Below are 22,652 nucleotides of genomic sequence, written 5' to 3'. Positions count from 1 at the left end.
AGAAGGAGGTAGGAACTAAAGTACAGCTGAATCCATGCTGATTTGTCTACTTCAGGGATTAGTAAAAACTGAAGTCAGCAAGAGTCCCAGGGTGCAGGATAGAACAAGGAAGGAAACACACCATCGTAGTGGTATTCTTTTTCTCCTGACTACAACAAGGGAGTTTGGAGAAGAAGGTGGCTTTTCTGTTTAGTCTTTTCTGTAATTCCTTTGTCTGTATGATTGCCTTGTGATAAATGGCTACTTTTCTTGCATTTTTCAGGGTGGAAAATTCCAATTTAATATTGTTAGGTATAACTGGAAATAGTGCATGTTGCACAGTGCCTCTCACATAGTAGGACTGACTAAAAGTAAACCAGACTATAAAACTATAAAACATTTGGTTTCCTGAACAAATTCAGTCTTGTAATATTTAATGTAGTATAGAAAATCATGACTGTCAAATAATACTAATGAAATCTCACTTGATTTCTAAGTAAGAACCCATTATATTTTTTAATTTTGTTGTTAACATAACAGGGCTTAATCACCTAGGATCCAAGGAAATTTTGATGGTAGTGGGCTTGGAGAGATTTAAAATGTACTTCAAAGTATTTTTCAAAAATGTTGTCTCCAGTTACTTCTTTGCATATATTATGTCAAAGACAACAGAACTTCCAAGGTTGACAGTAATTTTCTTAAGAAAATTTTCATGAAATTTGGATATCCTTTTCCCTACCTTCTGTTCTTCTTTTACCTCTTGAATTTGCATATCAGTAAAGAAGTTTATCTTCTAGGGTGTCCTCAATTCCATGATTTTATTAGTAGAAATTCCGTTACATAGGATGCTTTTCTTCATAAATTAGTCCTCCCTCCATTGCCACCAGGATTATCTCCATGCAGCCATTTTTCTACCTTTTTTCTTTTTTAGGTTATTTTCTAAAATTGAAAGGGAGAAAGAAAGATAGACACCTATAGACCTGTTTCATTACTCTCATGAAGCTTCCTCCCTGAAGGTGGAGGAGGGGGGCTCTTAAGATCTTTTTAGTGTGAGGGAGAATACATTGTCTCAGTTTATAGGCCTTAATTTTAAGTTTTTAGAATTCTAAGGTAGAGATAACGATCATCAGATGAAACCATTCATTGATGAAACCATTCATAGATGAAGCCATTCATAGATGAAACCATCCTCTCCAGTTTGGCTTTGCTAGTCTAGCACATAGCATGTTGGGTTAGAGAACTTTAGGAAGCTGGGCATTATTGATTTTTAGATGTATAAAGTATACTGTTGAAACTGGTTATGTCTTGCTACTGGTAGAAATAGTAGTTCAACATATACGAAACAATAAATGGCTGTTCTAGCTAAATACCTATGTATTTAAAATTTTTTAAAATATTTATTTTCCCTTTTGTTGCCCTTTTTAAAAAATTGTTGTAGTTATTATTGCTGTTGCTGTTGCTGTTGTTGTTGTTGGATAGGACAGAGAGAAATGGAGAGAGGAGGGGAAGACAGAGACGGGGAGAGAGACTTCCCTGCAGGTGGGGAGCCAAGGGCTCGAACTGGGATCCTTATACCAGTTCTTGTACTTTGTGCCATGTGTACTTAATCCGCTGCGCTACCGCCTGACTCCCAATACCTATGTTTTAATACACATTTTTCTGGGAAATGTTGGTAGAAAGTTAGGTAAGGTTGGCAAGATAGCTCATCTGGGAAGGTGCTTGTTTTTGCCATCTTTGTGACCCAGGCTTAAGCCCAGACCTCACCACACTGGAAGAAACTTCAGCACTGTGATGCCTTTCCTGCTCTTTCTTTGTTCCCTAGAACAATGCATGATGTAAGTTATATATAAATTTATTTTAAAGAAAGATAAGGTAAAGGGGCCAGGTGGTACCCACTTGACTGAGCACATATGTTATAATGCACAAAGATCCAGGTTTGAGACCCTGGTCCCCACATACAGGGGGAAAGCTTCACAAATGGTGTATCAGTGCTGTAGGTGTCTCTCTGTCTCTCTCCCTCTCTGTCACTCCTCTCCCTCTTGATTTCTGGCTGTCTCTATCCAATAAAAAAATTAAGATAAAAGAAAAATGAGGTAATTTGGGTATCCTGATAAATTAGAAATAATTTCAAAGTGAAGTTATCATTTTTATGCTAATAAATTGTTTGTGATCATCTCATGCAGTTTCTAGAGTGGGAAGGGAATTTTAATTCATCATTCTGTGGTAGAAAGTCAAACTGAGCCCCAAGTTAGTAGATTCCTAGTATGACAGATATCTTATTTCGTCTTTAAAGTATTTTTTGTCATCTCTGGGAACTTACTGCCTCTGAAGGACTTTAAAAAAATTATAGATAGACAGAAATATACCACCTCATTGAAGTGGGGGTTGGATTTGAACCTGGGTTTTGCCTATTTATGAGAAGGCAAAAACTCACATTATCCAAGTGAGTTACTTTGCCAGACCACAGACATCTTGTTATTTAACTCCTTAGTACTATTTTCATGTGCTTTGTACAAATTTGACACTCAAATATACTAATCATAATGACTTATATTTTATAAAATGATCTAAAGAACTTCATGGAGGAGGAAAACATAGGTCATCTACCTGTGATGTGCAGTATGGAAAATAGCTTATCTGAATGATTCCTTTTCTTACAAGGATTAGTTAGTAAGTCCTCTACCACTTTTTTTTTTTCCTTTAAGTTTTGCTTGGACTGCTGTTATTAGATTTACTGCTTTATCAGAGCATTTTAATGTCATGATCATTGCTACTGTCAAAATTCTTTTTCCCATTTTGATTGGGAAATTATTATAGAAAATTTATCTTATTAATAGTGCATGACTTACTAGGATTCTTATAATTAAAAAGTAGCCCGTAGCTTTTTATCCAATTCTTATTAAATCAGTAATACCTAAATGTCTGATTTTTGTTAGTGATTTTAAGTCTAAGACATAAGTTTTGATGTTGTTTTAGTAAATTTTTTTTTTTTAATCAGATTACTACTCAACTCTGGCTTATGGTGGTGCCAGGAATAAAGCCCAAGGCCTTGGAACCTTAGGGAATAAAGTCTTTTGCATAACCACTGTGTTATCTTCCTGGCCCCAGTACCAGTTTATTTATTTATTTTCCCTTTTGTTGCCCTTGTTGTTTTTTATTGTTGTTGTAGTTATTATTGTTATTGTGTTTTAGTTAATTTTTAAAGACCCCTCCAGCTATTCAGAACAAGATACCCAGTAAACCTTATTAAGATCTTGTTTGAATTGTGTCTCCAAAAGGATCTGGGAGTAAAGCGAATTGCCTCAAAGTTCAAAATCCGAGGGAGAATCAAAATCAGTATTTGGCCAAGCAAGCGAATTTGAGTCCACCTTCCACTAATCTGAGAAATTAACATTTTAGGTGAGACAGCTAATGTCCATCAGACTGGTGACACTGTAGACTGTATTTTATACGAGTTAGGCAGGTGTGGGCGGTGATACGGGTCTTGAAGGATCTCTCTTGCCAGCCAAGGGATCCAAAGCATTTAGTGCAAAACCTGGCCGGCAGCCCGAGTGAGTATGAGCCATGTGACTGTGGTGAGTTGGAGTGTGCAATTGCCTCCTGCTTCAGAGATACCTGATCCGAATACTAAGCAGAGCGAGTGCCGGGGCTGAGTGTAAGACACTGAAGACACTGCAGAGAAAGGTGCTTATTCCAGAGGCTTTACAAAACATGGAGATTAAAGATCAGGGAGCGCAAATGGAGCCGCTGCTGCCAACGGTAAGAGACAACCTGCTGTTATGTAGATTACCCGCATATGCAGCAAAACCTGTCAGGCAAATAAATGGTCTGCCAGCTATGTGCTTCGAGTGGACTTTTGGGTTAAGGGACAGCTCTTACGGCATATGGACTGGGGTTTCCTCCCATTTGGGGTGACTGAAATGCATAATGCAAATGCAAAGCACACGATCCCCCCCCCCCCAATATGGATGCACTACGGCAGTAAAATGTCTCATGTTTGCTGCTGTTTGAAGAGATGACTAGGTTTCAAGCAGCAGGGACAGCTGTCTCTCTTGCCTGTTATTGCCTATCTCTCTCTCTTTTTTAAGGCTGTGCAGTGATGGTCAAGCCCCTGCAAAGAATTCCCCCCTTTATCATATTCCGTCCATGATAACTCTCCACCCCCACCCCCACCCCCAATGCCTCATAGGACCGTGAGGTAAGGGAATCTTATGCTCTTACAGCACTAGATTTAATCTCTGCAGGAGCCAGGGCAAAGAACAGCATTGTGGTGTGTGTATATGAGTGTGCTGTCAGTTTCTCTCAAAGAGAAATGTGTCATGGTTCACATACAAAGAAGACGTGCATTTTTTGAAGGGGGGGTAAACACACAATTCATATTTGAACATTCAAAAGGTTCCTGAACTGTCACTTGGAAATAGGCTGTTTGTCTCTGGGTCTTAAATCACTTCCCTCGATCTAATTCCTTCATAAATCAAGTAGTTGATTTGCCTATCTGCCCCACAATCTCTATGCTGGGTCACTGACTTTGTAGCTCTTTAGGCAATATTTTTCTCAATGTGCAACTGTTGAAGTTGCTCTATACAAAAGAAAATAATATTTTCAATGCAATGTTTTCTGTACACTATAGAAATATCCAACATTAGCTTCAAGCCATTTGTTACAGCGAACACAGCACAGATATCAAGAATAGTCTCCCTGTACCAAACCAGACCAAGGGGTTGTTTTCAGCTCTGTTGTTCAGGTTCCTTAACCACCTGCATACCAGGGGCTGGAAGTAAGCTGTCAATTTCCGAGTCCATTTCTAGACGTTTACTAAATCTTTAAATCAATTGACGCTTCAGCAGAGATTGAGCTGATTCTGGGATCCGGTATTTTTAGGACCTTACTGCTCTTACTGGACTCAAAATCTGCAAAAAAAAAAAAAAAAAAAAAAAGGTTCCAGTATGCATCCCGGAATCAGCTGTGGCTTCTGAGCATGCCCAGTTCTCTCCAGGACGCCAGGTTTGGGAAGGGAGGGTGTAGGGAGATGGGAAGAATGCTGGAGTCTACAGGAAAAAAAGTGTCCCAAATAAAAGGAAAGGGCAGTGTTGAAGAGGGTTTTTAAAAAAAAAAAAAAAAGGGAAGAAAAGAAAAAAATAAGAAAGAACAATATATTTGCTTAAAAGTAGAGATATTTCTTTCATATCAAAGTGGAATTTTTTTTAATGAAATGAGAGATTTCATCTCCCCAAACTTGAATAGACACAGACATTTGGATCTTGTTAAAACTCAGAATAAAGGAGCCAAGAATGTTAGAGAATTGTTTTGCTCATTGGAGAGGGAATTGGGGAATGTAGACTTAGGGGTTGTTAAGATATGGGGATATCCTTTTGGGAAGGGATGAGGAGTGGCATTGAAATTTGTCCTAGAAACACAAACACAAACATCATATCAATGTGATATGATGTATGGGTTATCACTTGCAGGGGAGCAGTTGAAGGGTTTTACTAGGAGATTAACTGAAAGAATTTAGAAGAGGATGTTTTTTACTGGGCTAGCTGAGTAACCAGTTTGTGAGGGTAGAGAAAATATAAACCTAGCAATATCATAAGTTTGGTGGAATTTTTTTTTTTTTGCAGTCAAAAGTTTGCATTTTGTGTGGATGATGACCAGTATAAAATAGTTACATAGTTTACTGCCAAATGAAGGCATTGTTAATTAACTAGAAAAATAAGCTTCAGAGGCTAAAAAGGACACTTCATTATTGACCTACTTTTATATTTGCATAGTATTTTCGATCTTGCCAATTGCTTTTAGACATTTTTGTTCTCAATATAGTCATGTTAAGCAAAATAAGTTACATTAATTTTAAAGGTGAGGAATTGGGGCACAGAGAATTTAAAGAGGACATTTAAGATGACACAATGAAGAAATCAGGACTGAAATATAGGTTTTTCTATAATGAAATCGGAAACAAAAGTAGTATAGTTTTTTTCTACATTATCTATAATCATGCAGCAATATAATAATGATGCCCTGGGGGGCTAGGCAGTGGCACACATCGTTGAGCATACACATCACAGTGTGCATGGATCCAGGTTCAAGCCCCTGGTTTTCACCTGCAACAAGCTTCACAATTAGTGAAATGGTGCTACAGTTCTCTCTCTCTCTCTCTCCTTCTTTGTCTCCCTTTCTTCAATTTCTAGTTATATCAAAGGTGTATATAAATAAAATATTTAAAAAATAATAATCATGCCCTGAAATTTTATGCTTAGAAGAGAAAATAAGAAACAACACTGAGTTTTTTAAGAAAACAAATCATTTACTTTTGCAAATAATTATGTGAGAGGCAATATGACAGTATTTAAAGACATTGTCTAGTGTAGCACTGCTTTTATATACTGTATGATATTAGGAAATAGTAAACCTTAGTTTTTTAAATTAAAAAATGGGGAAAGAATGGTACATATCAAAATTTTATAGAGTAAATGAAACAAACTGTGTGAAATGCCTGATATTTAGTACTTCTCAATGAAATTTAGCTGTTATTATTATTACTATTAATAAAATATAGACAGAGGCATGAATTCTAGGTTTCAGTTTGTTTTTGAGACATGGATCATTAGAACAGCAGAGATGGTATTTTTAGTTACAGCTGTGAAACCACTGCAGTATGGTTGTAAAACCTGTCAGAAATACATTAAAAGCTAAGTTTACACATAAGACACTAAGGTAAGTAAAGAAATGAGAGAAAATCATTATGGGCAAATATTCTCATTTATGTTTCCCTGTTCCTTTATGGATTTCTTTATTGTTTCATATGAAATAGAGTTTCATATGAGGCAGAGAGAGAGAGAGAGAGAGAGAGAGAGAGATAGAAGCAACTCAGGACAGCACTCTGGTATATACAGTTCAGGGGATGGAAGAACTGGAAACTTTAGGAATAAAAGTCTGTTGTTCTACCAGTTGAAAAATATTCTAAAGGAATGAATATATTAGTCCTGATTCAGATAAAAGGGAGGAAAATATTTTTTAAAGATTATCTGAACAGCCTGGAAGGTAGTATAAGTGAATAAAATGTCAAACTCTCAAGTATGAGGTCCTGAATTCAAGTCCTGGTATTGCATGTGTCAGAGTAATGTTCTGGTTCTTACTCTCATTCTCATTCCCATTCCCATTCTCATCTCTCCTCCCTCTCTAACACCTTTAAAAAAACAAGGTTATTTGCTGTATTGGGGAGATGTCAAAACCTGACACCTTTGAACATGGTAATTCCAGATTTCCAAATAACCTAGTTCATTGAAGTGTTTTATTTGCGGAATTTAAAAAAATATATTATTAAATCAGGTAAAGGAAAATGGAATTAAAATGTCAAAGTAAGAAAAAAGTAATTAGGTTGCATAAGCGATACTACTATTTATATTATATTTGAATTATAATATATATAACAATATATATTTACATATTTATTTGATAGAGGCAGAGAATGAGAAACAGGCAGATGGAGAGAATGAAAGAGACCACAGCACTGAAGCTTCCTTCAATGTAGTGGAGCCCAGAGTCAAACCTGAGTTTTGCACATGGCAAAACAGCCCACTATCCAAATGAGCTATTTTGCCAGACATAATTACAGTATGAATCCAATGAAAACATACTACACACGGTAATACATAGGAACAAATTGTAATATAAGGAATTATTTTTTCATGATGATTTGTTGTTCTACAATGGTGAATGATTACATATATAGAGTGGATGCATAAGCTGTATGGTTATAAATGATAGCTTCTAGAGCCCATAAGCATTAAATTTATGATAAAACTAATAAGATCAGATTAGGAAGTGAGAAAATTGGAGGAACATTAGAGAACATCTGGACCAATGTTTTTGAATTCAAATAGAGTCAGAAGACCTGATCAGAAACAAAATTATCCTTCTAGAGTGTTATTTCTCTATAGTCTTGAAATGATGGGAACAGATAGACTGTAGTGTATTACTTGATGCACCAAGCAAGCAGAGAACTCTGGGTGTTCCTTTACACTCTCCTGTGTATAAAAACTCCTACCTTACCTTCTTGTAGTTCATAAAATACATAACATTTGAACTTGATTTTTTTTGCATAATGTCTGCCAATCTCTATGCATATTAATTAAGTTCTGTTCATTTTTAGACTATTTTTCACTATTCTAAGTCTTTTGAATTTCCATATTTTAGGGCATGTATATTGATGTCTACAAAAATAATCTAAAAATTTTTATAGAAACTGCTTTGAAAATTTTAGATGATTTTGGCAAAAATTGACACACTGACAGTATTAAGCCTCAACAACATGAATGTGGACTGGGAATTTCTATGTATGTAGAGCTTTATACTTTGTGGGAATATTTAGTACAAATGAGATTTTGGTATTAAATATGGTGATCTAGTCAAATTCAAGAAGGCAAGTGCCATAAAAGTAGTTGGGAATATAATAGTATGAATGAAATCAAAACATAGCTTTGCTTGTGAATAATGTTTCGTTATTAGATTCATACTGTTTTGTTCACAAATACAGTGGTGATTTTCTATTGATATTAAAATTTCTCTGTGAATAAACCTATTCAAACTCTTCTGATTTGCTCAGAAATAAGAATATGCTAAAAAATGGAAAACCATGTAGCTAACAAGACACAGACATAGTATGTAATTTGTTATTTACAAATCATATAGTTTGTTTTATTAACAAATAGTCTCAATATAAATGCCCATCAAAAAGTATGATATTATATAATGGCAAAGAAATTCTAATAGACACAAAAATAGTATTTCCCCACCTAACAAAAAGGATTATTTAAAACCTTAAATTGGAGGAGCACCCACATCAGAATTATCAGGAGTACTTATTAAAAATGAAAATTCTGTTGGCCTTTTGGGTCTTTTCTTTGGTGAATACTTCATTCATGGGTCTTTTGTTGTTGTTGAGTTTGGTGAGCTCTTTATATATTTTAGTTATTAATCTTTTTTTCTGATATATGGCATATAAAGTTCTCCAATTCTGCAAAGAATCTCTTTGAGTGGTGGTTCCTATTGCATGCAGAAACTTTTCAATTTGATGCATCTCCATTGGTTTTGGAATTGGACTTATGTCACTGAAGATGCCTATAAAATTTAGATGGAAAAGAGTGCTGTCAATATTTTCCTTTAAGTATTTGATAGTTTCTGGTCTACTATTCAAGTCCTTGATCCATTTGTAGTTTACTTTTATATGTGGTGAAATATAGTTGTTCAGTTTCATTCTTCTGCACATTTCAACTCAACTTTCCCAATACCACATGTAAAAAAAAAAAGCTCCAAGTCACTGATTGTCTGAGAACTACAAATAAAAACAACAACCACTTCAACCCTGTGAGAATGTCATACATCAGAAACAATAGCAACAACAAATGCTAAAGTGGTTGTGGGGAGAAAGGAACCCTCCTGCTGGTGGGAATGTAAATTGGTCCAACTCCTGTGGAGAGCAAGCTGGAGTACTATCAGAAGGCTAAAAATGAACCTACCCTATGACCCTGCAATTCTTCTTCTGGGGATATATCCTAAGAAATCATACACACCCATCCAAAAAGATGTATGTATACCTATGTTCATAGCAGCACAGTTTGATAGCTGAGTAGTAGTCCATTGTGTATATATACCACAACTTTTTTTTTTTTTTTTAGCTACTTATTTGTTATTTGGACAAGCAGCACAATTTTGAAACAGCCAAAACCTGGAAGCAACCTAAGTGGCCCAACAAATGAGTGGGTGAGAAAGTTGTGGCATATATATATATATATATATATATATATATATATATATACAATGGAATACTACTCAGCTATTAAAAATGATGATTTAGCCCTCTTTACTTCAACTTTGGTGGAGCTTGAAGGAATAATCTTAAGTGAGATAAGCCAGAAAGAGAAGGATGAATATGGAATGACCTCACTCACAGACAGGGTTTGAGAAATAATAACATAAGGGAAAACACAAAGTAGAAATTGGACTGATTTGATGTGTTGTACCAAAGTAAAAGACTCTAGGAGAATCCTAGTGCGTCATGGTGAAGGAGGACCTAGGCTGGGGGTTAGAGTGTTTTGCACAAAACGGAGAAATTCTACACTATAGTTCTATCATCAACTGTATTTGCTGCTGACTGTAGACTATTAATCCCCCCAATAAAAAGATTAAAAAATTTCTAGGGTCCAGGAGAAGCAGTGCTTTGATGTCACTCTAGAGACTTACTGGTGGAGTCATATACACTTGAGTTACTAGGTTCAGTCCCTTCATGGGACTGAAAAAACAACAACAAATTCTAGGTCATATCAACTATATGAGTTTAGAGAATCAAGAGGACTATAGCAATAAATAAGCAATTTAAAGAAATCTTTGAGTGATTCTTATATGCATTAAAATTTGAGAATTTTAGCTAAAAATTGTATAACTGTCTTAAAAATAATTTTTTCCCAAATAAAGCAGTTAAAATTGAGATAATAAAAAAATACTTTGTTACTTTAGCCATGGCGGTGCTAGGAAAACCAAGCTTTTCCATGAAACAAGAAAAGCATTTTTAATGTTTTTTTTTGCTAGTGACTTAATGATTGACAAGATTGTGGTATAAGAGGGGTAAGTTCTATATAATTCCCACCAACAGAGTTTCATATGGTCCTCTCTATTGGAAGTTTCCCTATTCTTTGTCTGTCTGGGAGTATGGACCAAAAATCTTTATGGGGTGCAGAAGGAGGGAGGTCTGGCTTCTGTAATTGCTTCTCTGCTGGACATGGGCATTGACAGGTCGATCTATACTCCCACCCTGTTTCTATAAGGAAAGCATTTCTTTAATAATACTGAATTAGAAAATAGGAGCTTCCCATTTTACTAAGTTTTCATTTATTAATTATTACTTATTTTTAATATATGCATATATATTTATTTTTACTAGATTTTTTTATTTTTAGTTTTGCAAATATTTGACTATTTCTTCAAAAGAGACCTACTTTCCTTCCCCTCTCTCTAAATACTTTGTTATCTTCATTTGTTTTAATTCTTTTTCTACTATTTATTTGCTAGATTTTTAAAAGTAGAGTCTATTTAAGAGGCTTTTTTTTAAAAAAAAAAACTGATATCAGTGCATGAAAGTCTTTCTTAAGCATAGTATGGGCGATATATTATGTGGTAAAAATAATGAAAATTAATTGTCAAAAGCTTGCACTTTGGAGTCTGGGAGTTCTGTCTATTCCAGTGAGAAGGAATGCTGCCTTTGGGAAGTTACCTAGCATTTCAAAAGCTTAATTTATCACATATGGTAACAGGAATGGTAAAATAATTATACCAAACAAATTTGTGAGAACAAATGAAATATGTGTATGTATGATCATAATTCTCTGATTTAATATTTGTGCTTTTAATTGTATTTTTTTATTTTTTGTTATTTTTTTATTGGATAGAACAGAGAGAAATCGAGAAAAGAGTGGAAGACAGAGAGGAGGAGAGAAAGATAGACACCTGCAGACTTGCTTCACCGCTTGTGAAGCGACCGCCCTGCAGGTGGGGAGCTGGGGGCTAGAACCGGGATCCTTAAGCTGGTCCTTGAGTTTCATGCCATGTACGATTAATCCGCTGTGCTACCACGTGACCTCCTGTATTTTTAATTTTTATGTGACAAGGAAATTATAATTAGTTTTTAAGATATTAGGATTAATCTTATTTAAAGCAAGTAATTTAGTAATAGTTACAAAACAGTAATTGCTTACCATTTGTCTTCACATTATAAATTTGATAGTATTTTTTTTGAAATTTCTTGACTGGGAATTAATGTTTTACATTTTACAATAAATACAATAGTTGGTACAAGCATAAAATTTTCAAGTTTTTCATATAACAATACAACCCCCACTAGGTACTCTGTCATCCTTCTTGGACCTGTATTCTCCCTGCCCCCCACCTACCTCAGAGTCTTTTACTTTGGTGCAATACATCGATTCCAGTTCAGATTCTACTTGTGTTTTCTCATCTTGTTTTTCAAATTCTGCCTGAGAGCGAGATCATCCCATAGTCATCCTTCTGCTTCTGACTTATTTCACTTAACATGATTTTTTCAAGGTCCATCCAAGATCGGCTGAAAGTGGTGAGGTCACCATTTTTAAAAGCTGAGTAGTATTCCATTGTGTATATATACCACAACTTGTTCAGCCACTCATCTGTTGTTGGACACCTGGGTTGCTTCCAGGTTTTGGCTATTACAAATTGTACTGCTAAGAACATATGTATAGACAGATCTTTCTGGATGGTTGTGTTGGCTTCCTTAGGATATATCCCTAGGAGAGGAATTGCAGGATCATAGGGTAGGTCCATTTCTAACCTTCTGAGAGTTCTCCAGACTGTTCTCCACAGAGGTTGGACAAATTTACATTCTCACCAGCGGTGCAAGAGGGTTCCTTTGACCCCACAACCTCTCCAGCATTTTGTGCTGTTACATTTTCTGATGTATGACATTCTCACAGGAGTGACGTGGTATTATATTGTTGTCTTTATTTACATTTCTCTGACAATCAAAGACTTGGAGCATTTTTTCATGTGTTTCTAGGCGTTTTGAATCTCTTCTCTGGTGAATATTCTGTTCATGTCCTCTCCCCATTTTTGAATGGGGTCATTTGTTTTCTGGTTGTTGAGTTTGGCAAGCTCTTTATAAATTCTGCTTATTAGCCTTTTGTCTGATGTATGGCATGTAAAGATCTACTCCCATTCTGTGAGGGGTCTCTTGCTTTGGGTAGTGGTTTCTTCTGCTGTGCAGAAGCTTTTTAATTTGATGTAGTCCCATAGGTTTATGCTTGCCTTAGTCTTCTTTGTAATAGTATTCATTTTATTGAAGATATCTTTAAAACTTATGCAGAAAAGAGTTCTGTCAATATTTTCATCTAAGTATCTGATAGTTTCTGGTCTAATATCCAAGTCCTTGATCCACTTGGAATTTACTTTTGTATTTGATGAAATATAGTGGTTCAGTTTCATACTTCTGCAAGTTTTAATCCATTTTTTCCAACACCATTTGTTGAAGAGACTCTGCTTTCCCCATTTAATAGTCTGGGCACATTAGTCAAAGATTAGATGTCCATAGGTGTGGAGGCTTATTTCTGGGCTCTCAATTCTATTCTACTGGTCAGTGAGTCTATTTATGTTCCAGTACCAAGCAGTTTTAATTACAATGGCCCTACAATACAATTTGAGATCTGGGAGTATGATGCCTCCTGTTCTGTTCTTTCTTCTCAAGACTGTTTTGGCAATTCTAGGGCTTTTCTGGTTCCAGAGAAACATTTTTAGCATTTGTTCTATTCTCCTAAAAAATGTGGTTGAGCTCTTGATGGGGATAGCACTAAAATGTATATGGCTCTAGGTAGTATATTCATTTTGATGATGTTAGTTCTTCCAATCCATAAACATGGATTATCTTTCCACTTCTTTGTGTATTTTTTTATTTCCTTCAGTAGTGACTCATAATTTCAGTATACAAGTCTTTCACTTCTTTGGTTAGGTTTATTCTTAGATATATTTTTTCTTTTTTTATTTAAGAAAGGAGACATTAACAAAACCATAGAATAAGAAGGGTAAATTCCGCACAATTCCCATAACCCAATCTCCATATCCCATCCCCTCCCCTGATAGCCTTCCCATTCTCTATCTCTCTGGGAATATGGATCCAGGGTCGTTGTGGGTTGCAGAGGGTGGAAGGTCTGGCTTCTGTAATTGCTTCCCTGCTGAACATGGGCATTGACTGGTCGATCCATACTCCCAGTCTGCCTCTCTCTTTCCCTAGTAGGGTGGGGCTCTGAGGAAGCAGAGCTCCAGGACACATTGGTGGGGTCTTCAGTCCAGGGAAGTCTGGTCAGCATCTTGCTGGCATCTGGAACCTGGTGGCTGAAAAGAGAGTTAACATACAAAGCCAAACAAATTGTTGAACAATCATGGACCTAAAGACTGGAATAGTGCAGATGAAGTGTTGGAGGGTATTCCCTGCATGCTTTTGTGTACTTCTGCTTTCAGGTATATATTTTTCCCCTAGTTTATGGGCACGGGTGAACCTATGCTCTATCTCAGGGGACCTGGACTATATCTAGGTTTGGGGGCTTTATTGGGGAGTGGAACACCTGGAATGGAATTAGAGAATACGATGAAAGGAAAGGTCTCACCTGAGTGATGAAGCTGAAGGGTTGTCATTCCACACCTGAAGTCTCTGGTCACAGTCTGAAGTGAAGCATGCTGGGGTGGCACTAGTTGCGTTGATTAGGTTGCGATCCGCGGATGTAATATTATTTGATTTGAATTGAGAGCAGCATGCAGAAAAGTGGGCCCCACCCTAAGGTTCCAGGACTGGGGGAAATATAGGCTCTATAGTGGAAATGTGAGGTTCCTGTTGTCTTAGTGTTCAAGAAGACAATGGATAGTTTTTGTTATCGTCACATTATTTGGTGATAGGGTTAACTTTGGAAAGTCCCTTTGAAAGGGTTTGGAGTATAATACCCAGCATCTTGTATATAGCTGTGCTACCGGTTGCTTCTGTTCTTCCTGGTCTAGGCTTTTGGGAGAGACAACATATCAAAGACAGCCTATGTGTGAAAAAGACTCAGTCTGTGTTTTAAGAAGTTCTAGACATACCAGTTTTTCGCCTCTCATATTAATTAAATAGTGGTTTATATGTTTATACTTGATAGGATTGTACATAAACACCACTCCCACCACCAAAAGACTGTGTCCCAACCCCCCCACCCACCACGTCCCCCCCCCCCACCATGCCGGGAAGCCCAATGGCCACCCTCCCCTTCACCACAGGGTTTTTACATTGGTGCCCTGCTCTCGATTTAATCAGATCCTGCTTTTAGTTTCCCTTTCTGTTCTTCTTTCTCAACTTCTGTTGATGGGTGGGGACGTCCCATACTCATCTTTATCTTTCTGACTTAGCTCACTTAACATAATTCCTTCTAGCTCCGTCCAAGATGGGTCAGATAAGGTGGACTCATTGTTCTTAATAGCTGCATAGTATTCCATTGTGTATATATACCACAGCTTTCTCAGCCACTCATCTGCTGTTGGGCACCTGGGTTCCTTCCAGGTTTTAGCTATTATGAATTGTGCTGTTATGAACACAGATGTACACACATCTTTTTGGTTGGGCATTATGGAATCCTTGGGGTATATCCCCAGGAGAGGAATTACTGGGTCATAGGGAAGGTCTATGTCTAGCCTTGTGAGAGTTCTCCAGACTGCTCTCCAGAGAGGCTGGACCAATTTACATTCCCACCAGCAGTGTAGAAGGGTTCCTCTGTGCCCACAGCCTCTCCAAAACTTGTTGCTGCTGTCCTTTTTGATGTATGCCATTCTCACAGGAGTGAGGTGGTATCTCAATGTTGTCTTTATTTGCATCTCTCTGACAATCAGCGACCTGCAACAGTTTTTCATATGTTTGTTAGCCTTTTGGATCTCCTCTGAAGTGAATGTCTTGTTCATATCCTCTGCCCATTTTTGGATGGGGTCATTTGCTTTTTTGGTGCTAAGTTTGCTGAGTTCTCTGTATATTTTGGTGATTATTCTCTTGTCTGATGTATGGCATGTGAAGATCTCCCATTCTGTGAGGGGTCTCTTTGTTTGTTTAATAGTTTCTTTGGCTGTGCAGAAGCTTTTCAATTTGATGTAGTCCCATTGGTTTGTTTCTGCTTTAGTCTTCCTTGTAATCGGGTTTGTTTCATCAAAGATGTCCTTGAGGTGTAGGTGGGAAAGTGTTTCACCAATGGTTTCTTCTAAGTATTTGGTAGTTTCCAGTCTGACATCTAGGTCTTTGATCCATTTGGAGTTGATTTTTGTTTCTGGTGAGATAAGGTGGTTCCATTTCATTCTTCTGCATGTTACAGCCCAGTTTTCCCAGCACCATTTATTGAAGAGAGCCTCCTTCTTCCATTTAATACTTTGGGCCCCCTTATCAAAGATTAGATGTCCATAGGTGTGGGGGTATTCTTAGATATTTTATTGTTTTTGTTGCTAGAGTAAAAGGAATTGATTTCTGGATTTCATTTTCTTCTAACTTTGTGTTTGCACAGAGGAATGCCACTGACTTTTGAATATTAATTTTGTAGCCTGACACCTTACTGTATTACCTGATGATTTCAGAAAGATTCTTGCTGGATTGCCTAGGTTTTTCTATGTATACTATCATGTCATCTGCAAATAGGGAGAGTTTGATTTTTTTTCTCTTCTAATCTGTATGCCTTTAATCCCTTGCTCATGCCTGATTGCTATGGCAAGAACTTCCAATGGTGATAGTACGCAGCCCTGTCTAGTAACTGTTCTGCGGGGAAATGCTTCCAGTTTTTCTCCATTGAGTATGATGTTGGCTGTATACTTGCTATATATAGACTCTACTATCTTCCAGAAATTTTCCATCTATTCCCATTTTTGTAGTGTTTTGATCATAAAAGGATCTTGTATTTTTCAAAGGCTTTCTCTGCATCTATTAATATGACCATGTGGTTTTTTGATTTGCTTTTATTGATGTGGTGGATCACATTGATTAATTTACATATATTAAACCAACCTTGCATCCCTGGAATAACCCCCACTTGGTCATGATGAACAATCTTTTTAATATACTGCTTTATCCGGTTGGATAGAATTTTGTTCAGTATTTTAGCATCTATGTTCATCAGAAATATTGGTCTGTAGTTTTCTTTTTTGGTTGTGTCCCTGTCTGCTTTTGGTATCAAAGTGTTGTTGGCTTCATAGAAGCTGGAAGGGAGTATTGCAGTGTCTTCAATCTTCTGGAAGACTTTTAAAAGTAGAGGTATTAATTCTTCTTTGAAGATTTTATAGAATTCATTTGTAAAACCATCTTTTCTATAACTTTTATTCTTGGGAAGGTTTTGATAACTGTTTCAATTTCATTAGCTGTGATGTGCCTGTTCATATTTTCTAAAAGTTCCTCTTTATCTGATTTTAGAAGTTCATGGGTATCCATTTTTTCCAGGTTCTTTAGCTTGGTGGCATATAGTTGTTCACAGAAGCCTCGCACAACTTACTGAATTTCTTTGGTGTCTGTTGTGATATCTCTTCTTTCATTTACAATCTGATTTATTTGGGTCTTCTCTCTTTTTTGTTTTGTTAGTCTGGCTAAAGTTTTGTCAATTTTGTTCACTCTTTTGAAGAACCAACATTTGCTTTCGTTGATCTTTAGTATGTTTTTTTTGTTTTCAATGTTATTTGTTTCTGCCCTAACTTTAGTGAATTCTGTCCTTCTGGTTGCTTTAGGGTTTCTCTGTTCTTCTTCATCTAGGTCTTTAAGATGTGCAATCAGGTTGTTTATTTGTGCTTTTTTTGTTTCCTAATGTGTGCTTGTATGGCTATGAACTTCCGTCTCAGTACTGCTTTAGCTGTGTCCCAAATATTTAGATAGCTTGTGTCTTCATTTTCACTGAACTCTGGAAACATTTTGATTTCTTCCTTGATTTCCTCTTTGACCCAGTAGTCATTAAGGAGTGTACTGTTGAGCTTCCACATTTTGGGACTATAACTAATCTTTTGTTGATTGTTAAGTGTTAGTTTAATGCCACTGTGGTCTGAGAAGATGCTTGGGATGACTTCAAAGCTCTTGAGTCTGCTGATGCTATCTTTGTAACCTAACATATGGTGAATCCTTGAGAATGACCCATGTAGACTTGAGTAGAATGTGTATTCCAGTTTCTTGGGGGTGAATGATTCTGAAAATGTCCAATAGTTCTAATTTTTGTTTCTTCTCATTTATCTCCCTCATTTCTTTATTGATTTTCTTCCTGTATGATTTGTCAAATTGAGAGAGTGGGGTGTTGAAGTCCCCTACTATTAGTGTTTTGCTGTTAATATATTGCTATAGGTCTTTTAGTAGATCTTTGATGTATTTAGGTGGCTTCTCATTGGGTGCATAGATGTTAATTGTTAAGTCCTCTTGATTGACTGATCCTCTGAGCATTAAGTAGTATCCATCCCTCTCTTTAAATTTTATTTACTTTAAAATATATCCTGTCATATATGAGAATAGCTGGTCCTGCCCTTTTTTGTGGGCCATTGTCTTGTATGATAGTTTTACATCCTTTCACTTTGAGTCTGTGTTTGTCTTGTTGATTTAGGTGGGTTTCCTGTAGACAGCATATTGTTGGGTTATGTTTTCTGATCCATCTTCCTACTCTGTGCCTTTTGATAGGTGAATTCAGGCCCTAGACATTTATTGATATCACGGATTGAATATATTTTAATGCCATTCTTATCCATTTTTAGACTGTTCTGATATATGGCATATTTATGGTGGTCTGACTGTTTATAGGAGATCTTTAGATCTTCTTTCATGGCAGGCTTGTCGATAGTTGATTCTTTCAACTGTTGCTTGTCTGAAAAGATTTTTATCTTTATCTCTATCTAGTGTGACTGACAGTCTAGCAGGATACAGTAGTCTTGAGTAAAAGCCTTTCTCATTGAGCACTCGATAGATATCTTGCTATTCTCTTCTGGCCTGTAGTGTTTGTGTTGAGAAGTCTGCTACTAATCTTATGGGTTTTCTTTCCTCTGTAGGTGACTTTTTCTCTTGCAACCTTCAGGATCCTTTCTTTATCCTTATTTCTTTCCATTCTAAATATGATGTGTCTTGGTGTCTTTAATTCTGGGTTAATTCCGTTTGGGACCCTCTGGGCTTCTTGAACCTTTATGTCTTTTATGTTGTCTAGACTAGAGAAGTTATCAACTATTATGTTCTGAAGAATGCTTTCTTCTCTTTCATCTCTTTCTTCTTTTGGTAGCCAATAATGCTTATTTTATTTCTTTTGAAGTCGTCCCATAGGTGTTTGTCGTTATTTTCAGTATCTCTTAATCTCTTTTTGAGATCTCTTACTTCCTTTCTAGTTGTCTCTAATTCATCCTCGATCTTGCTAATTCTGTCTTCAGCCTCATTTATTCTATTCTCTCTCACCTCTACTGTTTTATGCAGTTCACCTGTTACCCATTCTATTACTGTTTTTTGCTTGCTCAGCTAGTTGTGTTCTTAGCTCAGCTATTTCAGCTTTCAGCTCTCTAATAACCTTGAGATAATGAGTATTATCTTACAGAGTCTCATTTGTTGTTTCTGCATTTCTGATGACAATTCTTTCAAACTCCTTCCTCACTCCTGTGACCCTTTCCTTAACTAGTGTGTTGATGTTGACCTTCTTATTTTGTGCTTCACTCTTTGGGGGGCTTTTAGCTGGACTCTTGTCCTGGTTCATTTCTCCAATATTTCTTCTTGTTATTTAACCATTCTATGTAGTATATTATGAGTTCCCTCTCTCAGTACTTTTCAAATCACTCTTCCCTGGATTGACTTGTGTCTATGTAAGGTAATTAAAGAGTTCACAGTTGTGGAAATTGACATTTGTTTCAATATTATTTTAATCCCTGAATTGGAGTACTGTGGATTATAAAGCCTCATTTTTTTTCTTTTATTCCCTGTAGGCTATGGGAGCCTGAGGGTTTTAAAACTATAAGTAGGCTTCTTAGCTTAATCACTGACTCCTGACCAAGAGATAAAGCAGTGTGGGGGAGAGATAATACAGTGGTTATATAAAGATACTCTCACACCCCGTGGATCCAAAGCTCCCGGCTCATATCAGCCTTTCTGCCAAGCTGAGCAGGACTGCTGGGCTCTGTGAATTTCTCAACAATCCCATGTATAGTCCGTAGGTTCTGATGCAACTATTCACTATGTTCTCATCAGGACAACAACATGGAAAGGCTCCCACCACAGAGCCCCACTGTTAGACCACCAAGGTGTAGATCTTCTCCTGAGTTTCCTGGTTAGTTCTCTGTCCCCAGATATAAGCACAGGGCTTCCCCCCTGCTGCTCCTGCTTTTTAGCACAGTAGCAATGGAGGCTCACAGTTTGTATTTGGTGAGTCTTAAGGGAGTCCTCACCTCCCTTCAGCCTTCTTTTTGTTGGTAAAACAGCCTGGAAGTGGTGCCTCAACTAGTAAACTTCCAAACTGTTACTTGCTACTTAATCTTTCCTTAGGCTCCTCTTTGTCCATGAGCCACAAGTATTTGAACTCACAGGGGATTTGGTCAGTTCTCAAAGTCGTTCTATTCCTCTCTTCTTGTGGTCCCAGATGATCTCCTTTGGTATTCCTAGTTGGCCCTGGAGAGGAGAGAAGGGCAACATAGCTGTCACTGCTCTGGAACTGAATTTTATCCCTTTTATCTTGCAAAATCAGTTTTCTTAGCCTGATACCAGAAGCTGTTTAGAGACTGGTATTAATATAATTGGAACCTCCATTACCAACTATTTTTGATAATATAATTATGTTTTAAAAATAATTTAAAGTATTTTATCTTATTTGTTTTGGATAGAAATTAAGAGGTAAGAGAGAGAGAGAGAAAGAGATAGATATAGGTAGTTTAATAGATAGATAGACATCTGAAGTACTGCTTCACCACTAGTGAAGTTTCCCTCCTTGCAGGTGGGAACCCAGGGCTTGAACCCAAATCCTTGTATTTGGTAACATATGAGCTCTACCAGATGTACCACCACTTTGTCCTGGCAGTACAATTCTTAGCAAATTATTTATTTATTATTTTTATGAGAGAAAAAGGAAGAGAGAGTGCAAAAAGTACTGCTCATCTCTTATATAGTGCTAGGGACTAAACCTGGGACCTCTGGGATCTCAGGCATACAAACTGTGTGCTCTAATATATTGATATAATTCTCTCATTCTCGTAATTGTCAAATCTTTCTTTTGTGAAGACAAAAAATGATGAACTCAATACTGACTTTGTCAGTTATTAAAACCCAGAGGTTTCTTATAATTTAGGAAATTCTTACCATAGCATTTATTTAGAACATATTGAATCAATCTTGAATCTAGCTTCAAAAAATATTTTCATTATGGCTGGCATGTGGCACACCTATACAGAACAGAACTTGTGTGCATAAGGTAGCAAGTTAGATACTTGGCACTGTGCATGGCAGAGTCATTCTGATTCTTTTTCTTTCGCTCCCATATGTAAGTTCTTTTAAAATATTTTCATAAAATTAATTTTACTGCTTATGATTTCACTTGTTTCATATAATAATGAGAAATTATTCTACTGCCTCTCACAGAAATGTACTGCCTTAGTCATAAAATTCAGCATTCTCATGTTTCCTTTCTTTTTTTTCAATGTTAGCATAGTCTGTTCATCTTCACAATGACTATATGGTCTAATGTAAGACACAAAGGGTTTAATCATATGTTTTAATGTAAAAGTATCAAGTTAGTTTAACAAATTTCTTGACCAAATATTTTAGAATTAATTCTGTCATATAATTTTTATAATTACACTGAAACTGACATCAGAGTTAGTGTGTCAAAGAAAAAAACTTTCCTGATATTTTTCTTGATTCATAAAATATCCTGAAGAAGTAACAGAGATATTTTAAAGGCTTACTGATTTTTCAGATTGTTCTATAAACATCAATTTCATGGCTAGGTTTCAACACAGCATTGAAAACATACAGCATCTTTCTTAAATTATTTCTGCATATCTGGAATATAACAAGCTAGAGTGTTTGGAAAAATACAAGCTGAAATGCAAAAAAAGTATCTTTTCTGTTTTTTTTCTTTCCCTTTTTCCTTCAGTCTTTTTTTTAAAATGAAAAATATAAAACTTTATTACATACATTAATTTCTAACAAAGGACATCTCTAACATCAGTGTAATTGGGACAAGCCAGATAACTGATGTATATGTACGGATGCTTCTCCCAAATGGATTTTATAAAAGCAAACAAACAAATAAACAATTTATTCTTTTATGCTTGCCTCTCACAAATTTTTCCTTCAGTCTTCATGATTTCCATGATGCCAACCAGATTTCCTTGGGCAGACAACTCCACCAATGTGTCCTAGAGCCCTGCTTCCCCAGATTCCTTCCCCACTAGGGAAAGAGAGAGACAGGCTGGGAGTATGTATCAACCTGCCAATGCGCATGTTCAGCAGGGAAGCAATTACAGAAGCCAGACCTTCACCTTCTGCAACCCATAATGACCTTCATACTCCCAGATGGTTATAGAATAGGAAAGCTATCAGGGGAGGGAATAGGATATGTAGTTCTGGTGGTGAGAATTGTGTGGAGTTGTACCCCTCTTATCCTATGTTTCTTGTCAGTGTTCCCTTTTTATAAATAAAAAAAAATTTAAAAGCCCTCTTCAAATGCTTTTAAGAAATCCAGTAAATTGCCTTGTTCTCTCTAACAACTCATATTCTAATATGCCCTTTTGGTCAGGGAAATAGTACCAGTGATAGTGCATCAAACTTAAATGTTTGAACTAGCAGATATTCCAGGTTCAGTTCCCTGAACTACTATATGCCAGAAAAAAGTTCAGCAAGCAAGTAGAAAGATCTAAAAAAACACCATCAGTATTTAATCAAATATTTTCTACTTAGTCCTAGATGCCTTCCTTCCTTACTTCCTATTTCATTTCCCTCAATCACTCTAAGCCTATCCTTGTCAGATAAAGTAAGGACTATAAAACCTTGGTAAGGGCAAGAGACAGACACACTTTAATGATGACCCTTTTGGTCACTAATAGGCCACACCATCATCTGGGGCCCTAGCAAGAGAAGCCTGGCATTTCCACATTGACATGATGGGCCTATA

At 36.6% G+C, this 22,652-nt stretch overlaps 1 protein-coding gene across 7 annotated transcripts in view; it reads left to right on the top strand.

Moving 5' to 3' along the window:
• Positions 1-3,506: 3,506 nt before the first annotated feature.
• The window catches only part of SLC4A10 (solute carrier family 4 member 10), a 359,857-nt gene continuing 340,711 nt past the window's right edge, over positions 3,507-22,652 (top strand). For 6 of the 7 annotated variants that reach the window (XM_060177810.1, XM_060177808.1, XM_060177811.1 and 3 more), the window contains exon 1: positions 3,507-3,738. In XM_060177810.1, coding sequence (XP_060033793.1) covers positions 3,691-3,738 — 48 coding nt within the window. In that variant the 5' untranslated portion in view covers positions 3,507-3,690. The remainder of the gene's footprint in view (positions 3,739-22,652) is intronic. The other variant, XM_060177809.1, reaches the window with a different exon arrangement.

This window comes from Erinaceus europaeus, chromosome 18 (genome assembly GCF_950295315.1).
Source record: "Erinaceus europaeus chromosome 18, mEriEur2.1, whole genome shotgun sequence".
NCBI lineage: Eukaryota > Metazoa > Chordata > Mammalia > Eulipotyphla > Erinaceidae > Erinaceus > Erinaceus europaeus.
Note: the sequence above shows the minus strand (reverse complement) of the source record. Positions and strands in the feature narration are given on the sequence as shown.